Source organism: Mauremys reevesii, linkage group 4 (genome assembly GCF_016161935.1).
Source record: "Mauremys reevesii isolate NIE-2019 linkage group 4, ASM1616193v1, whole genome shotgun sequence".
Lineage (NCBI taxonomy): Eukaryota > Metazoa > Chordata > Testudines > Geoemydidae > Mauremys > Mauremys reevesii.
In genome coordinates this window covers 74,686,017-74,706,394 of record NC_052626.1, presented here as the reverse complement: position 1 = coordinate 74,706,394, position 20,378 = coordinate 74,686,017, and the positions used below count along the sequence as shown (strand labels likewise).

The 20,378-nt window shown below is 48.2% G+C and overlaps 1 protein-coding gene across 1 annotated transcript in view; it reads left to right on the top strand.

The window, feature by feature from the left end:
- Nucleotides 1–20,378, top strand: part of CD82 (CD82 molecule) — a 65,687-nt gene that overhangs the window by 29,069 nt on the left and 16,240 nt on the right. Inside the window, exons 2-5 of the mRNA XM_039537316.1 lie at nucleotides 6,184–6,265; nucleotides 14,136–14,208; nucleotides 18,020–18,144; nucleotides 19,923–19,997. Coding sequence (XP_039393250.1) covers nucleotides 6,203–6,265; nucleotides 14,136–14,208; nucleotides 18,020–18,144; nucleotides 19,923–19,997 — 336 coding nt within the window. The 5' untranslated portion in view covers nucleotides 6,184–6,202. The remainder of the gene's footprint in view (nucleotides 1–6,183; nucleotides 6,266–14,135; nucleotides 14,209–18,019; nucleotides 18,145–19,922; nucleotides 19,998–20,378) is intronic.

The following is a 20,378-nucleotide window of genomic DNA, read 5'->3' as shown; positions in this document are numbered from 1 at the left end:
CAGATGAAGAGATCAGGATGAGACTTAACTTTGGAGATGCATATTATCCCACATCTGTTCTGCCTTCCGCTGAAGCACCTGGTGCCTGCTACCAGTTGGAGATGGGATACTGGAGTGGGTAGACCCCAGTGTCCTACACGCCTGATCCATTATGACAGTTGTCCTCTACCAACAAGCCTTTTTGTCACCTCTTGCTGAGTTGTTGCTGTTTGGGATTCCACTGTTGCCAACTCTCTCTCTCTCAAATCTTGTGACTGTTTTCCTTTAAGCCTCAACTCTGAGTCAAGTGACTAATAAAACAGATTTTCTTGGGGTGGATTGTTTGTTTTTTTGTTTTTTTTTGTTTTTAAAGCAAGCTTTTAGCTTGCATGGTTGCAGAGAAAATCTTCAGCACATGGTCTGAGCGAACCCTAACAGCTCAAACAAGAAGGCAAAGAAATCCCAAAATTCAGTATTGTCAAAAACTTAAGCAAATCTCATGACTTTTGGTACTGACTCATGCTCCTTTTTTTTTTTTTTTTTAAAGGCTTTAATGTTGAGAGCGGGGGGGACACCACCATTTTGGGCCCCACCAAAAATTATACGAACCTGCCGCCTATGTTCATTGGGTCAGGGAACTGCTCTCTGAAGTCTTCTATTGCATGTTGGAATTTTGGGGAGGGAGTTCTTATGTTTTGGATATAAACTTCTTGATGGGAACTGTTTTCTGAATTGCATGCTTTTATGGCTATGAGCTGTAGGTCTGGGCACCCAGTTCACAGCAAGAGGACTGTACCAGTGCTCTAGCATCAGAGTATGTGTGTGTGTTTTTTTTTTTTGTTTTGTTTTTTTAAAACTGTGCTGGGGGTGGGAGATGCTCCTTGCTATGTGATCAAGTCCCTCCCCAAATCAGTTTCCCCATTTGTGAGATGGGGAGAATACTTGCCTACTTAACTCTGTTCTTCCAACTCCCTGCACCTCTGTGCCTCCCTAAGTATTAAAAAAAACAAAAACTCATGAGCCGCACTGGAGACAGCTAAGTGGTCATATGACTGCCTAGTGTCCACTGCAAAACTGCCATGAACCCTAAAGAATAAGAGGTTAATCATTTCTGGGGACGCTGACTCCTAATGTTAAATCCCTATTGGCTTGGGCAGCAGGTTACGGTATTTGGCTTTTATATTTCAGCTAGTGGAAAGAGCTAGAATCACAACACACATACCCCGCCTCTGTCTCGGGAGCTAGCTCCCTGAGAGCTCCATTGAGACTGGCTGAGGAACATGCACAAGAGTACAGGATGCTTGCTGGGTTTGCAGCAATCACACCCCTCGCTCATGATAGCGTCATGAGCTAAAAAAGTGTGAGGAGCTGTTGTATAGTTACCATCACCAAGTACAATCCCTCATGCAAACATGAGTGGTGTTAGTCTTGGCAGAAATCAAGAAAAAAAACTGAACTATTTCCTAGAGATTGTAATGAAATGGGAAGTTTCTGCAAGACTTTTATGAAGCATAGGCTTCTGTACATTGCATTGCTACCTATTGAATAAAAAATTAATACTGCTCTTGGAATGGTGCAGGAGAGGTGTGTGGGTGTGACCTTGCTGTCTGAGGGAAATTAATACTGTCATTAAAGAACTGGCTCAAAGTAACACAAATCAAGGTCAAGATCCAGCAAGACAACAAGATGCCCTCCTGACTGAACAATCAACACAACAGCAGGAAAGGGGAGGAGGGATAGTTCAGTGGTTTGAGCATTGGCCTGCTAAACCCAGGGTTGAGTTCAATCCTTGAGGGGGCCATTTAGGGATTTGGGGCAAAAATCTGTCTGGGGATTGGCCCTGCTTTGAGCAGGGGGTTGGACTAGATGACCTCCTGAGGTCCCTTCCAACCCTGATATTCTATGAAACTCCAGCAGGCAGGACTTGGATTGAGCTAGAGAACAAGCTGTCAGGTGACTGAAAGAGGGGCCCTTTCTGGAGGGACTTGGGAGCCTGGACAAAGTGGGGAAATGGGGAAGAGAGACAGACTCCATCATAGCTTGACTGGCTCCTCAGGGCACTGGTTTGACCAGGATGGTGTATGCCTTAAATTAAGTGATTTTTTGCTAACCTAAGGACTTTCAGACTGTGTGTGCCAGGTGACTAATAAATGGCCAACTTGTTTTTTGAAAAGGCTGAGTGTGTTGCTGCAAGTACTCACTGAGAGCATTATGCCCTGACACCTCCTCACACAGGAGTCTGGAGTTCCTGCAGGAAGTCACGAAGAGAGAAAGGGATCACTGGTGTTGAAGAACCAATCTCAGTATCATGAAAGCCACAGGCCAGCCCCTGTGGAACTATGGGTCTTTGTGGCCTGGCACACTAAAGGGGTCACTCCCAGGAACCCGGGTACAGGCTGAGGCATCGATCACACCCTGTGACTCCATGACATAGAGGTCTTTCCAGATTCTAAGCAAGCGGCTCTTGTGCTGTTGCACAATGTAGGGTCCTTGTTTTGTGGGTAACTGGGAAAACTCTAATCTCTGGAGCTGTAGGTAAACTCCCTTGGAACAGACAGCTTCTTTGTTGCCCCTGCAGAGGCAAACAAGCCATACCTCTGGAGGCAGTGTGGCAGTCACTCTAAGACAGTGACAACTCTGTGTAAAACTGGCTTCCTGCTGTAGTCAGTGCGTCCCTGGGGCAAAACCTACCTTTGTATAAAATGGTAATGTGGTAGTTGCTGTATAGCCTAACCTTCTGCTCTTGGCATTGTGGAGTCGACTTGAGTGGCTGGTGTGTTCCAGAGAACACCAGAAAGTAGACGTATGTATGTTACTGTATTTGGGGGATGGTGTTCAAAAAAAGAGGAGATGTTAAAGCACTGTCTTTATACCTTCCTCTAAAGCATGTGGTACTGGCCACTGCTGGAGATGCAATACTAGTCTAGATGAACTTCATTAGTGTGCTCAGAGATGAACAAAATAAGCTATATGTAATTAGCTGTTTAGCAACATGCCCATACAAGGGCTGTAATGCTGAGTTAATTCATCACCTTGGCCTCTCCAGGTATAGTTTGGTAATTCCAATTCTAGAAACTTTCAGGCTTCTTGTATCAGGGTGACTAACTGCTTCCCAGACTACCCTGTTCTTTCTTCCTTACTCTCTCCCAAAGTGAAAGGATGGATGAACTTTGTAGTTAAAGGCACTGTAATAGGATGAGGCTCTACCATGTATCCTGTGTGACCTTGAACAAATCACTTAAACTATTTGTGCCTCAATGTCTAATCTGTAAAGTCGGGGGGTTGTGAGAACTAAACCCAGCAGTGTTTGTGAGGTGCTTGGATATTATGGTGAGGGAGGGGCCATTCAACTCCCTATATAGGGTAGCATCAGAGGGTAGCTGTGTTAGTCTGGATCTGCAAAAGCAGCAGAGAGTCCTGTGGCACCTTATAGACTAACAGAAGTATTGGAGCATGAGCTTTCGTGGGTGAATACCCACCCATGCATCTGACGAAATGGGTATTCACCCACGAAAGCTCATGCTCCAATACTTCTGTTAGTCTATAAGGTGCCACAGGACTCTTTGCTGCCTATATAGGGTAGGTCTGCATGGCAATTAAAAGCCTGCAGCTGGTCCATGCCAGATGACTTGGGCTCCTGGAGCTCAGGCTGCAGAGCTGTTTCATTGCTATGTGGACTAAGCTTGGGTTGCAGCCTGCAGTCTGGGACCCTCTCATCTTAAAGTCCAAGGCCAGAAGTCTACACTGCAATGAAACAGCCCCAAAGCCTAAGCCAGCTGGCGTGGGCCAGCTGTGGGTGTCTAATTGTAGTGTAGACATATGCATAGTGACTCTTCCCACCCCAAAAAGGCTCATGCTACATATTGTGCTTGTAACATATTCCAAGCTGTGTATTTTGGGAGTGTGACTGGGAGCAAGGGCTCGGTCAGAAACTCGCTGTAACACTGTTACTTCCCTAACAGTCATATGAAAATAATACCTACCCATCGCTTACTGTCCAGCTACAGACCTAGGACCCAGTCCAGTCTTGGTATCTGCCTTGAAGACCGAGTAATACCGCCTTGCAGCATAGCTAGAGTTAAGCGTTCCCTCCCTGTAGTCTAGAAGTGATTGCTGATTGGTGGGGGAAACTAGCCAATTAGAATGAAACCTACATTCCAGTTTAGCCCAGAATTAACCTACATATTTAATAGGATTAGCCAAAAGCTTTGGACTGAAACAAAATAACACACTGGCTTTCAGTGAACCTTGCTGAATAAACCCAAAGCCAGAAAGCTCTGCTGCTGATGTCCTAGGTTTTGTGGGTTGGCTGTTTAATTGGAGTGATGCTTTACCCCAATCTCATCCTTCTGGTGGGTTACTTATGTCCTTTTTAAAGAGACAGTCCTTGTTGAGTGAGGAACTCAAAAGCACTTTAAACTATGCTAAGTGGCTAGTTTTTTCACATTCTCCTCAGAAGCTATCCTTATTTTGGAAAGGAAGGAACAGATCTCTGAGATGTGGAAATCTTCCCCTTTAAATATCAGTCACTCAACCAAGCTATGCCTTTCTAGGATGAAATAAGAGAAATGAACTTGATCCCTCCAGCTCTCCTGAACTCCCTTCACTTTGTCTACATCTGTCTGGAGTAGTACCCAGAACTGAAGACTCTGTTGCAGATAGTCTACCAAACATATTACTGGGAGGGGCTAGCCTCTCCTTGCACCAATATGTGGTGGTCATGGAACCCCAAATTGCACTGGCCTCTTCTCTTCCCCCCCCCCCCCATCATGTTAATTGGACAGACAGATATTCTGAAACTTGTTTCAGGTATAGTGAAGCTGCATTGACTTGTGGCAAAGAACTATGGCTCTGCAATGTCTGTCTCAGTACACAGGACAAATAGTGGAAATGTTTCACAGGATTCTCTTACCAGTCTGGTGTTCCCAAACATAATCTCCAACACATTCTTTCTGTGATCCTCTGAAAACCAGACTACACACATTGAGGTATGGTCATCAAATGCCTATTGCCCTCACCCTTGTATTGTCTGTATTACTCTGGCCTGCATCATCAAACTGCTGCCTGAGGTGCTGGAGCCTATACTACTGGTACCTACATGCAGAGGCTTGTCATCACATTATACTGAAAATGGAAAGGTGCTTTTGCAGGTACATCCTTGTCACAAGTTTGCCCATCTTTTAAGGGTTCCTGAGCAAAGACATAAATTCATATGCTGCTGAATTGCACAGCTTGTGGTCTGTAGCATCATGCATGATTAAGGGTTCTCATATTCACACAGGTGACTGGCTACTGGGTTGGGTTGTACAAGGCTGGCATGACATAAATTCCAAGGCCAGAAGGGACCACTTTGATCATCTAGTCTGACCTCTGTATAACATGCTGGCCATAGAGCTGCCCCAAAATAATTCCTATAAATTCTTTTGGAAAAGACATCTTTGACATGATCTTTCAAACTAGGCTATTGACCCATTTTTTTTGACTGTCTATAGGCCCACAGGGAGAAAGGAAGAGAGCTCCGGGGGAGTAAGGAGGTAGAATGAGTGTACAGAAAAAGCTGGACAAGATTCATTTCAAAGCTTAGCAGTGTCCTCTGTGGATATGGAGTTGGAGCCTCAGCTGATTACATATAAATAGTGATGGAATTACAAGGCTCCTAGCTGGTTAAATCCCTTCTGTGATTGTGGGCTTGTCTACACTTACATTTTCTAGCACTCTAACTTGCTGGCTCAGGGGTATGAAAAATCACACACCTGAGCACATCAAGTCTAAGCGCTTTAAAGCGCAAGTGTAGACAGGCTCAGAGTGCTGGGAGCCAATCCCCTCGTGGAGGTGGATTACCAGGAGCACTGGGAGAGCTCTCTTGCTTGCATGTGACTACACTCGCACTTCAAAGCACTGTCACAGGAGCGCTTTGAAGTTTCCAGTGCAGATATACCCTGACAGAATTGCATTGTAGGCCCCCTGTCACCATCCAGGAAACTTCTACAAAGGTGGCACTTTGTCAGTGGTGGTCAGTCTGGTCCATCCTCTTCTCGGACAGTAAGGAGAACCCTTCATCCAGTTGGCCCAAACATGATCTCTACAGAACCAGCTATTATGTAGCTGGATCTCTGGCAAAATGGTTGCTCAGAGCTATCTCTAATGCTGTCTAGAGGCTATATACTGACATGTGGATTGTTGTCTTGTTTTTTTTCCCTTTAGATCCTGGAAGTGAAGGAAGATGGGGTCCAACTGTTTGAAAGTCACCAAGTATTTCCTCTTCCTTTTCAATCTCCTCTTTTTTGTAAGTATTCTTGTCTCTGGGGGAGGGCTTGAGTAGATGAGTAGCTCTGAATGAAGGGGTGGGCAGAAGGGACTATATATAGCCTCAGATGTGGACCTTTAGATTTCAGACTAAACTAAAATTTACTATAGGTGCCCACTCCAAAATGTCATTGACCCTGATGCCCCTTGTGGCTTCCAGCTGTACACGCTCCCATCTCCTTCCCTGGCCGAAATAGACAGATTGCCCCATTCCACGTATCCCGCCTGCTGTGTCTAGTTCCTATAGCCTCCTCTGTCCATGGAAAGGGGAAGGTGGGCCTACTTTGCTTCCCTGGAAACTTGCCATTATTGCATTCCTTTTTCTGCCACATCTGGAGCAGCAGCAACAGGGTTGCTACAGAGTAGTGAAGCCACAAAACCCGTGGAGTCCATTGCAATCCTCCTCTTCTAAATAGTCCAGGCAGGCTTCACAGAATCATTATAATTTCACTTCAAGTTCTAGTAGCTGGTTTTGATTTTGAAAAAGCTGAATCAGTCCCAAGTTTTCATTTGAAGTGGAATTTGTGAGGGTCTTGGGTGCAGGCTTGCCTGGTGGGATGAGGAGGATTGGATTTTGGGAGGGGGACCCAGTGTGAGCTGCTTCAGAATCCCTGATTGGTGCTGGCTCGCTTGGTTTGGGTGAGGATGGGAGGGTCTACGTCTGGCATATATTCACCTGAGTGTTTGGCCTCAACTTCATCTCCTTCAATCACAGCTGTTCTCCACAAAACTCCTCTTATGTTTGGTTTAATGGCTGGGATATCTGTGTCCTCCAGGGCTCTCCACAGGCTGATCTAAATCGTACAAGTCACGCTGGGATTGTTCTGACTCTTTCAAGGTGGTGCCACTTGTAGTAGAAAGAGGAGCCTGGGACGTATGTCTTGTATCAGAGGCCTGATGTGAAGCCTGAACTAAAGTAGTGGTCAAAGCTTTGACCACTACTTTAGTTCAGGCCTCTGATACAAGACATCTGTCTCAGGCTCTCTTCTACTACATCACTAGGGTAGGGAAGCCTCAGGTGGTCTTCTCTAGAAATGCTGTAGCACCACAGCTGTACCACTCTCTTGCTTCAGTGTAGACACTCACTACAGTGATGGGAGGGATTCTCCCATTGCTCTAGTTAATCCACCTCCCTGAGAGGTGGTAGCTAGGTTGACAGAATAATTCTTCTGTTGATCTAGTGCTGTCTATGCTGGGGATTAGGCTGGCTTAACTATGTTGCTTGGGTGTAGATTCTTCACACCCTGAGCATAGGCACCAACTTTCCAATGTGCCGGAGGGTGCTTGGCCCCTGCTCTACCCCCACCCCACCTCTTCCCACCCTATTCCACTCCCTTCCCTGAGCGTGCCATGTCCTCGCTCCATCCTCCCAGGCTCCTGCATGCCATGAAACAGCAAATTGCCATGGGCGGGAGGGCAGGGCACTGAGCCACAGGGCCTGCTGGCAGGCAGAAAATCCTGGGTGCGTGGGAGGAGCTGATAGGGGTGGGGAGGCGAAAGGGCTGCCCATGGGTGCTGAGCACCCACCATTTTGTACTCCTGAGCAACATAGCTGGGTTGATCTAATTTAGTGTAGACCTAGCCTCAGATTCCAGCTTTCCCCAATTCTCCTGTGTTGGTTTAAACTCTGCCTGTCTCTCTCAACATTGCTGAACGTGTATGACAGAGAAGCCTGCTAAAATGAGAGCTTTGCTTTCCAAGCTTATCCTCTGAGTGGGGCTTTATTCCTCTACCCCACACACTGTCATGCCTCGAGCTGTGCTATGCTGCAGCCTCCTGGAGTGCTGGCCTTGATGTTGCAACTGGGACACATCTGGATCTGGTTTCCCTCAGTTTGCTATGCTAGCTCTTTCCCTGCCATGTGTTTCTATTGCGTCCCTCTCAGAGTAGCCAGGATTCCAACTAAAGACTGCCAGGGACCAAAGGTCATGGATGTTCTTAGCATAGCCGAGGAGAGTCTTAAAGGGCCATCAGAGGTTTGAGGGGACTGGTTTTAGTCTAGGTTAGTGGGGGGGGGGGGCGGAGGGAGTCCTACAGGATTGTATCTGGCTCTTCTGCTAATGCACACTTGTTCCCAGGCTTATCTGTAATTGCCCATCAGTTTTGAGGGGGTGGGCTAGTATTTTTGTTGCTCCCTTACCTGCCCATAACAGAAGGTATTGCTCTGTTTACAGTGTGATACAACTAACTATCCTTTACAACCTCCTACTCCTCTGGGGATGGATGGGGTGAGCTGGGGTCCAGCGGGACCCTAAAGTTATTAAGAGATTTGTGACTTTCAGCTACTTTTTAGGCAGGTTCTGGTTTGTGTTCAGCAAGAATAGCAACTCGGGGAGGGGACAAAAACCCCCTGGATCATGGGGGAGAGGTTCCCTGGGACTATCATCCTGGTTACAGGGATTGGGGCATTTCCTGTATTCAGTGTAACAGTCTCAAAAAAGTATGAGTAGGAAAATAGGGGATTAATGTGGCTTTCTTTTCTCCCCTCACTTACTTGTTTCAGGGTCTCTTTGTGGCAGTTGGGGGAGCTGTGGGGTAACCAAGTTGTGGGAGTCTTGGCTGTAAATAACCTGCACTCCAGAAGCCTTGCTTACCATTCCTATGGAGATGGTTCTGTCCAACAGGAGAGGGAGGAGAGGCTGCATGTGTCTTACAGTGCTGTCTTGCCCTATAATAACCCTGCTTATGTTTCCCTTGCTGCTGCTGAATGTTTGAGTGGGGATTGCAAAGTCTCTTTATTCCACACCCTCTCCTTCACTTCCTCCCCCCTCCCATCCTGCGAATCTCCTTCTCAGCCAGTAAACCAGTGTTCCTGGGGAGCCCCCACGGGACAGCTCTAAGCTGGCAGGGGGGAGGGAGGAAGGGGGCAGAGCCAAGCTGCTCCTTCAAATTGATCCACAAACTGCAAAGTATTTTCCCACATTTTGCACGGAAAGAGGTCGAAAGATGCTGTGGGGTGGGGGTAGGGGGAGCGGCTGACGCTGGAATTCTGCAGCAGGGTTCTCAGGGACCTTGGGCCTCCTCTGGCTGGCTGCAGGTGACGGGAAGCAGCTGTTCTCTGGGCAACTTTCATCTGCTTCTTCTCCTGTGACGTTTCAAACAAACGCTGCTGTTTGACTTAGTACTAGGCCTCTGCCCAATGGAAAGCTGGGCTGCAGTGCTGAACTAAGGGCAATGAGATAGGAGGGGTATTGACCAAATGAAGTCTGCACATCCCTCCCTGAGCCAGGCAGGCTCCATTGAGGGCCCCTCATAAGTAGTAAAGGTATTACCTCCCCATCTAGAGGTGTATTCACTCTAGGGTCAGCTCTTAAGCAGGAGAGCCAAGCAGAATCCCCTGCAATTTGTCCTACTCTGCAGTGGTGATGGCAAGGGGAGAGGAGGTGAGAAACTATCCCAAAGCTGCTGTGTCCCTCCATTTGGGGGTGATGCTCCCCTTAGCACAACGATTCAGAGCAGACTTCTACCTAAGCTGTGCCATGTGGGTGCACGTTGGTGGGAAGAGGGGACGAGCATTAATGCTCAATGTGCCCATAAGGCAACATGTGGGAGGTGGGAGCTGGAGGCTTTTCCCTTGGAGTAACTCAAGGACTGGATGGAGATGCCTTATACAAAGCATGTATCACAGTGAGATGGATCCCCTGTGAATACTCAAGTCTATGGACATTTCTTTAATGCTTGGGCAGCCCTATCAAGGGTGCTGAGTGCTGCTTCTGGGAGTAGCAGGGGCTCTTAGTGCCAGAGGCTTTTCTCTGTCAAGCTGAGGCTAGTGAATAACGGGCGACTGCCCTCAACTTGAACTGACAGGCACATGCTGGGGTGGGTTTGGTTCCAGGTGGGATGGATTTGGAGTGTAACGCTTAAGTGGTTGGTCATTCTACAGATCAGCAGTGGCAACAGGAAATGCCCATCCCTGCAGAGAACTTGCATGTTAATACCTATGATGACTGACTTTTGTGGTCCTGTTTGACCCGTCGGCTGCAGCCATGTGAATGGCACCTCCATCCTACTGACCTGGGTTGGAGGGAACCAATGCTATGAACGTGTCAAAACTATTCTCAAATCCAGGGATCTGCAGAGTGTTTGGATTTCCCCTGTGAAGTCTGCATGTGTGCATGCAATTAAGGAGTTACAGGTCTCAACCACTGTAGGGCTTTAACTGGGTGGCAAAGGTCTCCAGGTCCTGGGGCTCTGAGCTCCCATTTGCTGTCAGCTATCTAGAAATGACGAAAGGAAGGAATATTTCCTGGTTCTGGTTTCATGGTCAAGTTCTCTAACCTAGAGTCCTTGCCTGGCTGAAATGGGCTCTCTGGGCCTATCAGAAGGTGGTGAGTAAAACATTAGAGGAACACTGCCATTCTGGCTGCTGTTTAGACACTGAAGTGACACCTGTCCAGTACTAGTTGATAAAGTCATAACCAATTGAAGTAGCCTTAGGGAGACCAGGCCTCCAACACATCCTTCCTGGAGACCCGAGCAGCCAAGGCAGGTCACAAAGCTCCACTGAATAGAGAGAAAATTCACCTATGCCTCCTGCTTTCTCTACTTCTCCTTACAGCGAATGGGAAAGACAAAAGTCTGGGTGCTTCAGAGCTAAGGCTGCGTGGAGATGGCATTGTGAGGCTGAGTCTGTATGTAGTCCATGGGTATGTTGCTCTCCAGGTGTGGCTTTTTTATACAGTGGATGGTGAAGAGTAGACTTGCAGTCAGGGGGAGACCACCTACTTTAGCCATCTAGCTTCATCTCTGAACCAAGTAAGCTGAGCAAGTGGCTGCTGCTGCTCCTTTCACTTTGGAGTCCATGATTCCAGTGTGGATGGGGGCTCCCAGCCTCAGTCAAACAGACTTGCTGTCCATGTTGCAGGACCATAACTTCAGCCTTATTGGAAGCCTCTGCCATGTGCAGGCCTATGCAACATAGACCCTATGAGGATGGACTGAGATGTGTGGGGAGTAGAGGAGATGTTTCCGCTGCGCAGTTCTCTGCCCTACCCTCCTCTTAACATATATGTGAGTGAGGTGCAAAGTCCCCCTGAACAAAACCCCAAAGTTTAAAATCAACCCTCAGACTAGCTGGTCTGTTAGGCAGAACGTGACCTCAGTCCGTCTTGACACACCACAGTGTCATCCCAAGATAGCACTGAGCTGGGCCCTGTAATTATCCTGCTAAGGGAAGTACAATGTGAGGCCATAATTGCCACTTTCCAGTAGGCTTGGCTTGGCGTGTCACTGAAGTGAGTTTATTTTCAGCGCTGGGTAGCGAGGCTGACACTTTTCACTCCGACAGGAGCCCTGGCTAGAATCCTGTCCCCTCCTGTAGGGGGATAGGGTTGTAGGACACACCATTGCTTAATCCATTGTAGTTCACTGATCACTGCAGTTCCCACCCACAGACAGAATAAGAAAGATGTTGCACTTAAGCTAGTGGAAGGAGCAACCCTACTACTGTGCTCAGTGAATTGGCATAGACATGGAATGGAGCTGAAATTCTGTCAGGGGACAGCAATGCAGCCATGGGACAGCCTGTCTCTTTCCTTTCTCCTCTCTTCCCCCGCCCCTCTATATTTTTCTACAGCAGCTTCCTGCAAGCACAAGATTTGCAGACTAGAGCAAAAGGCAGACTGAACAGAGGCCGTAGATGGTCCCAGTGCCTCATAACAAATAGCCTCCCGGGAACACAACTTAGAAGTAGTTCTGTTTTTTGTCAGCAACGGGAGAACATAGGTTGACACCCCAAGATCACTGCTCCATAAGAAAGTCATATGAATATTTTTGAGAAACTGTGGGTTAAGCAGGAGACAATATCTCTATCTGTAAATTCACCCATCCCTAGGAATGCCATGTTAGCTGAGATTTTCCTTCATCCCTCTCTATCTTGTGTTTTAGCTGACTCCCTGGCATGATCTGCTGTCCCAACCCTGCCCTGAGATACTGCAGTGTGCTCAGGCCCACTGGAAGAGGGCCAATGTGGCATTTTTTCAGTATTGGGCTAAACAGAGTCCGGCTTAAGATAAGGGTGGGCGCTAATGCACACTACAAGATCCAGTCCTCCTGCCCCTGACAATGTATAGCCTTGGCAAGCTTTCCACCACTGAGGTGCAATTTCTTTCACTCTCCCCCTTGTCTGCATGTAACTTATTTGCCACTTAATTCTGATTTAACTTGGTTGGTGAGTTTCTTATCCTTCTTGGTCACCTGCCACCAGCACAGCTACCAAGCTCCCCTCCCAGCCATGCATTGCTGTCCCCTAAGCAGCAGGTTCTTGTGTGGTGTGATTACACTCCAGTTCCATGGACACCACCTGGTATGAGACACAGCGGTGCAAGTCTGTTTGTGGCATTGGTGAGGAAGTTACAACAGTTTTCAAAACATATGGAAAGGGGAATTTCAGGAGCTAGCCTCTCATTTCCCTTGTTTCTACAAACCTCTGTGAACATGCTCCAGCTGGCCCATAATCTGCATCTTCCTCTCTTGGCTTATCTAGCCTTCTCTGTCCCATCCTGCAATCTTGTCACTGTTTGGTTCAAGAGCCTTCTTGGCAGCTCCTGCCATCTGGAACCGCCACTCTATTTTTGCCCTGAGTCTCCTTCCCTCGCGCTTCAGATCACAGCTGCAAACCTCTGTTCTGAGTGTGCCTTTTGCAGTTAAACGAATGAGAGCCTGATCTGTGTGCTGCTTTGGAGGTATAGGGACTCTGCCCTCCATTTGTGCAGTGGGCTGTGATGCTGAATGGGGTATCTGGGCACTGCAGTACTAACTGTTGGAATTAACCCAATATAAAAGATACTGTGGTACAAGGCAGGTACCTAAAGTGAGGGTTCCGTCTCAGTATAAGGGCCAGAGAAGTTGTGTGCATGTAACAAAATGTAACCCACAATCAATCTGGTGCCTGTTTATCCTCTCATCAGAAATGCCCAGCTCCAGGTGAGAAATGTGTTACTGCTAATCCTCACCCCAGGCAGGCTGTGTGGTAGTTGGAGATGGGCTGCTGCTGCTTCTCTCTGGAACAACCAGCTCTTTCTGGTCTGGGCTATCCCCAGAGTTTGCCAGCTAGTTGATGCCAGTGGAGTTTTATGGGTTTTGGTTGTGGTGGTGTCTGTCCAGTTTCCCTGTCATGTCTTGGGCCCCATGCCAGAAGCTCAGCTGTCACCCTCATGCACCATAGCTTGTGGCTTTGTTCCTTGGAGATGGGCTTTCTGGTTGTGCATGTTACTCATAGGAGCCCAAGCTTAGCAGCACTGATTTCTGCATTTGATGCTTTGCACTTAGGCTTGAGTCACAAATGAGAGGTCTGGCATGTCCGCTAGACATAGCTGCTGCTCCCTTGAAGGGTCCCTATTGTAAGGCACCGCATAGGATTAGGTAGGTGGTTCCCCATCCCTGTGAAAGCACAACCCTGGATCAAGCAGCAAGGCTTTCTCTGTCCAAAAGCTCCTATAATGCCTACCTGTGTGTGACACATACCTGCCTCTTGCTGCTCTTTTTGGACAGCATTGCTCTGTACTTGTACAGCTTGTACCTTGAGACTCACTCCAAGCCTTTCACGGCAGAGAGCCTTTTGACTGTCTGTCCCAGCTCTCCTCCCCTGCAGCACCATGTATAACCAAAGCACTACACGAATAATCTCCGAACAGCAGAACCTAGAGCCTGTGTGCTGCTAGTTGGGACTACTTCCGGGAGTGACTGTTTAATCTTGTTTGCTTGCTCTTGGGGAAGGGCGTGTAATAGGAGGAAGGATGGGAACAGTGGGACACTTGCTGTTTCGCTCTTAGCCACCAGTCCCCCACTCCCTGTTCTGTTTTGTTCTGTTTGTTTTTAACTAGTGACTTTCACTCTTCTTGCTCTTTCAGATCCTGGGTGCTGTGATCCTGGGCTTTGGAGTGTGGATCTTAGTCGACAGAAGCAGTTTCATTTCAGTTCTGCGTAAGGCCATGATTCATTCGTCTCCCTTTTTATCTTCTGATTTATATCCTGTGGGAGATGGGTCCCTCTGTGTGTATAGCTCTTTAAATACAAAGGCATGGGAGAGACTTTTACGGCATAGCAGCACAGCCAAGGAACATAGTCCTAAGCAAAGACTGGCTTCTAGAAGAACATCAGTAGTTAAAGATCTTGTTTAGGGGGGCTGTTGGATCAGTCCAAGGATGGTAACCTTAAAATGTGCCCCATTCAGAGAAACTACTTCTAAATAAAAGCTCTTGAGAAATCCTAGATCTCTTCCCAGACATAAGCTCCAGATAAATACATTACAAGCCATATGGCTGGACCATTGCTGCTTGCTGGGCTCCCAGTCCAAACATGTTCTTACTTTATCTAGTTACTTACAGTGTGCCCAGGGCTGTGCAGCGAGACTGTTTCTGCCCGAATATTTAATCCCCAGAGGATATGGGTCTTGAGAGACAGCAAAAGGAGCAGCTGATTCTCAAGTTGTTTGCTGAAATGCAGTGGATTACACATGCATACATTAATTTTGGTTGTTAACTGGGACCTGTATTTAATTCTTAACTGGAGCTTTTTCCTCTTGCTGTTCTTAAACCCGCATTCTAGCCTGACATCCACAGCCCCCTGCATGTGTAGTAGTAGTCTCTTCACTCACAAATACCCAGTCAGGAAAGGTGACTTGGGCCTGTTCAGTGGGGTCAGGGCATTCTGTGCCAGTCAAGAAAATTGAACTAGCTTAACTGAACCTGGACTGGGGTGGGATTTAAAGGGCTTTTGGTTAGTTGGGTAATTGTCACCCACAACAGAGGTCACACGTTTGTGGCTTTCTTGTATTTAAAGTATTGGGTATTTTTATTTCTTAAGCGCTTCCCACATCTCCAGAATTGTGGATCAAGGCTGTTGTGTGAGCCTGGCCTTGCACACAACCTACCGTGGTTCGGCTTTATTCCAGGGAGTGAGGAGTAGCAGTAGCTGCCATGCTGCATCCAACTCGCTATCCAGTGACTCTGCAGGTGGCATTGGCTACCCAGCCATGTGCCGTGCATCTGTAGAGACGTGCAGTTTGGATGCCATGAGGAGGCTTTCTGGAAAATGTGACCTGTTGAAGGGAAGGGGGATGGGCCCCTATACTAAATGCTAGAACAGCCCCAAATCATTGATGCTTGCATGATTTTACTGCAGGATCTGGGCTGCTACTTCAGCTTCTACAAGGGGAAGAATCACAAGGGGGCTACAGCAATGAGGTTGTGAATGGAGATGCATCCCTTTACACTTGCAGCCATAGGGGTTTGCTCAGGGCCTGTCTACTTACAGAATTCCAGAAGGAAACACCTGTTCCTATTAAACTGGATGACACCATAGGTCTATGATTTGAACCTCTGTTGGCACAGCACCGTTGAATCATAGAAGATTAGGGTTGGAAGACACCTCAGAAGGTCATCTAGTCCAACCCCCTGCTCAAAGCAGGACCAACCCCAACTAAATCATCCCAGCCAGGGCTTAGTCAAGCCAGGCCTTAAAAACCTCTAAGGATAGAGATTCCACCACCTCCCTCAGTAACCCATTCCAGTGCTTCACCACCCTCCTAAAACTAACAAAATGTGCAGGACACATTGACTTGACTCTACTGGCTGCTCTTTGCACTGCCTGGCCTCAGTCTTAGCTCTGTTTTCCCGTTTTACCCTTAATCTCTGCTGAATGTGCACCACAGTGCTTTAGGCTTCCTTCCTTGGGATTTCCAAACTAAGTTCTTTCTCTGCCTACTCCCCTCTTTCCTGTACTTCTTTCTTCCTCCCCTCTGCTTTTAGTAACCCTACCAGAGACTGGGGAAGAGTTCTGCACAGCAGGGCATTCCAGCGTGCTGCCGAAAGGGCCTACGTGTCTCTGTTCTCCTTTTGGCTGCCTGCCCAGAACAGGGGAAGACATGGAGCAAGGGGGAATGGAAAGCAGGAATCTCCTGCCAGTAGATTCTGCAGAACCTTCCTTCGAGAGCCAAGATGCTGCAAGCAAGGAGCCTGGGATCTTTTGAAGACTTTGGCTCTGGGGTTGGAAATAACTTTTATTTTTTTATTTTTTTTTAAATGTGGAAATGGCCCATCAATGGCCTCCTAGCAGTAAAGCGATTCAACACGTGTTCAAAGGCCCCAGTCGTGCCTGCATTGCTACAGGGGATTTGTGGCGCTCTCTGCTAACATGCAGAGTGTGAGCTTGGACTTTGATTTAGGGCTACCCCCATAAATACTTCACCCTGCAAGGCAAACGTGTCCAGTCACGGGGCCAGGATGTGATGTCTTGACGTTGCATTCAGTTCCACAGCTGTTGACTTTTTTTATTTGGGTGGGGGGGGGAAGGGGGAGAAGAGGGCAGGAGGTGTGCTAATGTTCTGGATAATATATGGTGTGGTATTGTCTGTCTGCCAGTCTGGGCTAAGAGCTGGCTCAAGCTATTCCAATGAATGACTCTGGCCTTGGTAGTTACTTGCCTTCCTCCTAGAACATTCTAGTGGAATGTGTTTCCAATGCCAATTAGGTACATGTTACAGCTGTGTTTAGGGGGTAGGGCGGGGGGTGGGAAGGGAAAACTATGATGCTCTTCTGGGCCTAGTCTTGATTTAAGGTAGGGTTGTTTGCCGGGACTCCCAACCTAGGAAGAGGCATCACCAAGCTTTGTAAGTCCTGTAACCTCCCTTACTGGTCACGCGACATCCAGAAGTCTCCAGCATCCTGAAACTCCTGTGTTGCTAAATGTCTTTCTCAGGCACTGTGAGGCTCCTTATAAGCTGGTTAAACCTGCTTTTTACCTCCCTTTTGTCTGCCTCCCTCCCGCCTCTCTATAGGGGTGGGCAGTCTGCAAAGAATAGTCCTTCTATGACCACCATAAAGGCAAGCCTCTGTTCTGCGGCTTCTGCAATTGCTATTTAAGGACAGTCGGGAAGGAAGTGAGGACTGAAATGGCAGCTGAGCCCTTCCCCTATAAGGAAGGTTACACCTTCCAAATTGGGTGTAACATAAATGGAGGCAAGGGGGCAGCATCCATTCAAAGAAAGTGCAAGGGCTGCTGATGGATTGTGCAAGAGGAGCTACAGTTAGGCATGATCTGTATTAAACCTGGAATAATTTATCCTTGCACTCCTTTATACAGAGCTGGTTGGCCACTGGCATCAGAACACTACATTCAAATTGTCAAGTAACTCGAATACCTCCTACCTTGGCCAGCCAACACCCTGCAAGCCAATTGGGTCTGTCTGTCTCTCACTCACTCAGCTGGTCCTTCGCAGTATTCCTTTCCTGCATAATGGATGGGAAGAAACTGGACAAGAGTCTTTTTATAAAGTTGGATTTCTAATGTGAAAAGGCAGATGAAAGAGGGAGTACTTCGGTAGGGAAAGGGGTAGAACTTCCCCCAACATTCAATTATTGAATATTAAGAATTTGGGAAATAGTGATGAGGTAGAAAGGTGGGGTTGCTCCTGCCTCATCTCTCGGAGTACCAGTGTCTGCTCTGAGAGTTAGTCAGAGAATTATAAGTAAGATATGAAGCTAAGGTGTGACTAGTCCTTTACTGAGATTTACAAGCAGGCTGAATGAGTAACTGCAGGTTCAAAAGTGTTTGGGAGAAGGGAGGCAACCTTTCTACCCACAGACAAACTTTTCTGTTTAGGTTTCTGTCTAATGCTCCTGTCAACCCTCCTGCAGCCATGGATGTGGGCCTTTAGTCCCTGCATTAATCAAAGCACTTGGCTGTAAGTGCTTGTCTGTTGATGGCTGACTCTTTCCCTCCCTGTCTCCTACAGAGACTTCATCTGAATCGCTAAAGGTCGGTGCATATATCCTCATTGGAGTTGGGGCCGTCACCATGCTGATGGGGTTCCTGGGCTGTATTGGAGCGGTCAATGAGGTCCGATGCCTCTTGGGTCTGGTGAGTGAATCACTGCTGCCTTTACTCCACCTCCCCAACTTCTCTTCAGGTTATGTCCCTGTCCTCTGCTTCTCCCTGGCTCAGTGATCTCCTTGCTGAGTGATGCAGGAGTGAGCCAGTGTCTGGGGACTGGAACCATCAGCAGGGCAGCCTTCAGGCTGGTTGGGGCTTTTGTTTGCCATCTTGGCTATCTTCTCCCTTCTCTGCAGTGTATATTTTTCTCTCCCCATCTCAGTAACAAATTACGCAGAAATTTCCTCGGTGACCTCTCCCTGCCTCCATCCTCCTTGCAGCCCTGGGAGCACAAGACTATGTGCCAGCAGTGATGGATAAAGGGGGTGGGTGTGAGGAGAAGACTTGCTTCCTGCTGCAGTGCAGGTGTAATGGGATGTGGGGTGCAATCCAGGCTAGCAGGGCTGTCCTTAGGATTTACGGAGCCCTATGCAGTAGTATTAAACTGATGCCCCTATGCCTGACTTTGCCCCCACCCATGGACCTCCAGAAGAACCTCCCCCCATTCCTGATATACACCGAGCTTTGTACACAGCAGACGCTGCAGCAGCCCGGGGCAGGGGTAGGGGGGAGGGATGAGGCGGCAAAGGACACCAAGCTGCCCGGCCTGCCTCACTGCAGCGGAGAGTCGCAGTTCCCTGCAGAGACCCCCATACCCTCTCCCTCACTCAGAATGCACCACACTGGCACATTTGGCTCTGAATACGGCCCCTGCCTAAGGAGACTGCAGCGCACGTTGGGTGTGCAGGAGCTGACACACTCTTACCTGCTGTCCAGGTGGTGGTGTCCCAAATTTTTGGGTGCCTTACACAGCCGCGTAGGCTGCATATGCTGCAGGGCTAGTAAGGGGTTGTCTCCACTTCCTTGTAATCCTAGGTGCCTTACAGTGCTTTGCTGCCGTAGCTCACAGCCTGGGATGCTCACAGCCAGCCTACAAGCATGCATGCCACACCCTCAAATGTCTGGGTGCTATGTAGCCAGCCCTGGTCCAGCAGCTCTGACCCGAGCAGGCTGTCTACAGGCTCACTCTGGCTTCCACTGGCCTTGGTTACAACCAGGAATGTGACCCCAGTGCACTCCCAGTCTCTATTCTCTCCCCCTCCCCCCCACCCCCAAAAGCCTCAACCCAACAACATTGCGCTGTGCAATGCCCAGCCGTCTCCTGAATGGCTCAGATAAATTTTTTGTTTGTTCCTTTAAAGGCACAAAATCACATCACATTTTATTAACTTAACTAAAGTCTCCTCCATTCCATGGATTGGTAAAACTGATTTTTTTTTTTTTAATCTGAGCACACCTGCTGAGGAGAATGTCAGCCGTGCCACATAGCCACCCCTCAATCTGGTGCCAAGAGCAACTTCTGCCCTCGAGGCCCAGGGCTGGAATGTGGGGGGAAGAGAGAGGTCCGAGCCTCGGCATGTTCTGTCACATGCAGACACTGTAATTGAGGCTCCCCTACCTACCAGACTGGCTCATCTCCCCGCTGTGGAGTCCTCTCCTGCCAGGCCCAGCAGCTAGCCTACTGGTGGAGACAGAGCTGCAGGCCATGGCTGAAGTGTATTGGGCAACTAACTCTAGCTAGTTCTGTTAGCGCTTCATTGTCATGATCAGCCAGGAATCTCCAGACTGAAGGCTGCTTACTCCTGTGTGAAAGGCCTGTATTGTCAGGATTTGCCCTGAGCCCTACTGAGGCTGCTGCCCATAGATGTAGACTTGCTTGGGAAGCCAGCAGAGTTAACACCGTCTCTTTTGTTTTGTTTATCTAGTACATCACCTGTCTGCTGCTGATCCTCCTAGCTCAGGTTGCTGCCGGGCTGCTCATCTATTTCCAGCGAGATGCCGTAAGTTTCACTTCCCTATAAGCCTTCAGGAGACAAGGGTTGGTATTGGGACAAAGACCTGCAATACATTCCTCCTTATCCTATCTGGCTTGGGGCTGGAAGCTCTTACTTTCCCAGCCCGGTTATGTCATGTGCAGGCAATGCAGTCAAGCTCTCTCCACATCCAAGCTATCTCCTCAATACCATATGCAATCTGCCCTGTTGTCCAGTCTGTCCCGATGTACCTGCCAGGCCCAGCAGCACCATGTACCCAAGGAGTAGGAAGTTCCTTATTTTTTTCACCCATGGGTACCATCAGAAGTACCAAACCCTTAACTTGTGGTCCTCATCTGGATACCACCAAGTCCATGCAGCCAGCAAATCCCCTTTATTCCACCGACT